Here is a 1,145-nt window from a genome sequence, read left to right on the forward strand (position 1 = left end):
AGTAAATCGCGATATATCCAGACAGTCTGCGAGATGGGTCAGAGGTAAAGAGTTTAGGCTCATTAGCAGGAGGTGTTTTTCCTGCAACAAGTTATGGATCTCAGGATCATTCTCGTCAAACCAGTCCTGGTGATGTTTGGGGTGAGGCATAGAACGTCAAGAGCAGCACAGTAAACAACATCTGTGAAGGATGTCAAGCTCTCCTCAACGCGGTTGTGATTGAGATTGAAGTTAGCAAGTTTACTATGTATGCTGCTCTGGAATTCCTCTGCTGTTTTAGGACATTTCAATTTGGCTGTATTGAGCCTCTTGGCTGTTTTTTACACTGACACCTTCTATTTGGTTGGATGAAGACGTTGAATTTGGAGATGATGAGGATGTGGTCGGTCCAACAATCAGCCTCGCACATGGCTTTGGTTAGTCTCACGTCCTGCCTGTCCTTGACTCTGGTAATGACATAGTCGATTTGATGCCAGTGCCGAGAGCGTGGATGCATCCATGGGATTGTATTGCTATTTGGGAGGCGGAATATAGTATTTGTGATGTTGAGATCATGTGGCACACAGGGTCTAAGGAGGAGGAGTCTGTCGCTGTTGCATTTGCCTATTCCATGCTTTCCAATGATGTTGTGCCAGGCTTGATGATCTGTACCGACACGTGCATTGAAGTCGCCAAGAATTACAAGCTTCTCCGACTGAGGGACTGAGGAAATGAGAGAGTCCAGCTCTTCATAAAACTTATCTTTGACCTCATCAGGGTAAGTCATCGTCGGAGCATAGGCGCTGACCAGGGTAGCGCTGGTGTTGCGTCCAAGAGGTAACTGCATTTTCATTAGTCTGCCCTTGATACCTTAAAGAATCCTTGCTAGCTTTGATACGTGAGTTGTTTTGATAGCAAACTCCACACCACCTTCACGCCGCTCCTCATCACTGCGCCCACACCAGAAAAAGGTGTAGCCTCCAGCAGTTTCGGTGATTTGGCCTTTTTCTGCAAAAAGAGTCTCACTTAGGGCTGCAATGTAAATATTGTAAGCTCCCGAGCTACAAGCGCTGTTCGTCTTTCAGGTCGATTTGCTTTTGCATTGTCGAGCAGTGTTCGGACATCCAGCGATGCTAAAGTAACCACCTTTGTTTTCTTTTTGTTTC

General features: G+C 46.2%; 1 protein-coding gene across 1 annotated transcript; it reads right to left on the reverse strand.

The window, feature by feature from the left end:
* Positions 1 to 286: 286 nt before the first annotated feature.
* On the reverse strand, positions 287 to 826 carry LOC145255558 (protein CFDP2-like). The gene has a single exon (XM_080114014.1). It carries the CDS (start codon positions 824 to 826, stop codon positions 287 to 289), a length of 540 nt encoding a protein of 179 aa, XP_079970140.1.
* Positions 827 to 1,145: the final 319 nt, after the last annotated feature.

This window comes from Euprymna scolopes, chromosome 31 (genome assembly GCF_053919585.1).
Source record: "Euprymna scolopes isolate OS-2025 chromosome 31, ASM5391958v1, whole genome shotgun sequence".
Taxonomy (NCBI): domain Eukaryota; kingdom Metazoa; phylum Mollusca; class Cephalopoda; order Sepiida; family Sepiolidae; genus Euprymna; species Euprymna scolopes.

Excerpts from the sequence above, each read along its gene's own strand:
- LOC145255558 (XM_080114014.1), bottom strand. The coding sequence starts at position 826 with ATGCAGTTACCTCTTGGACGCAACACCAGCGCTACCCTGGTCAGCGCC.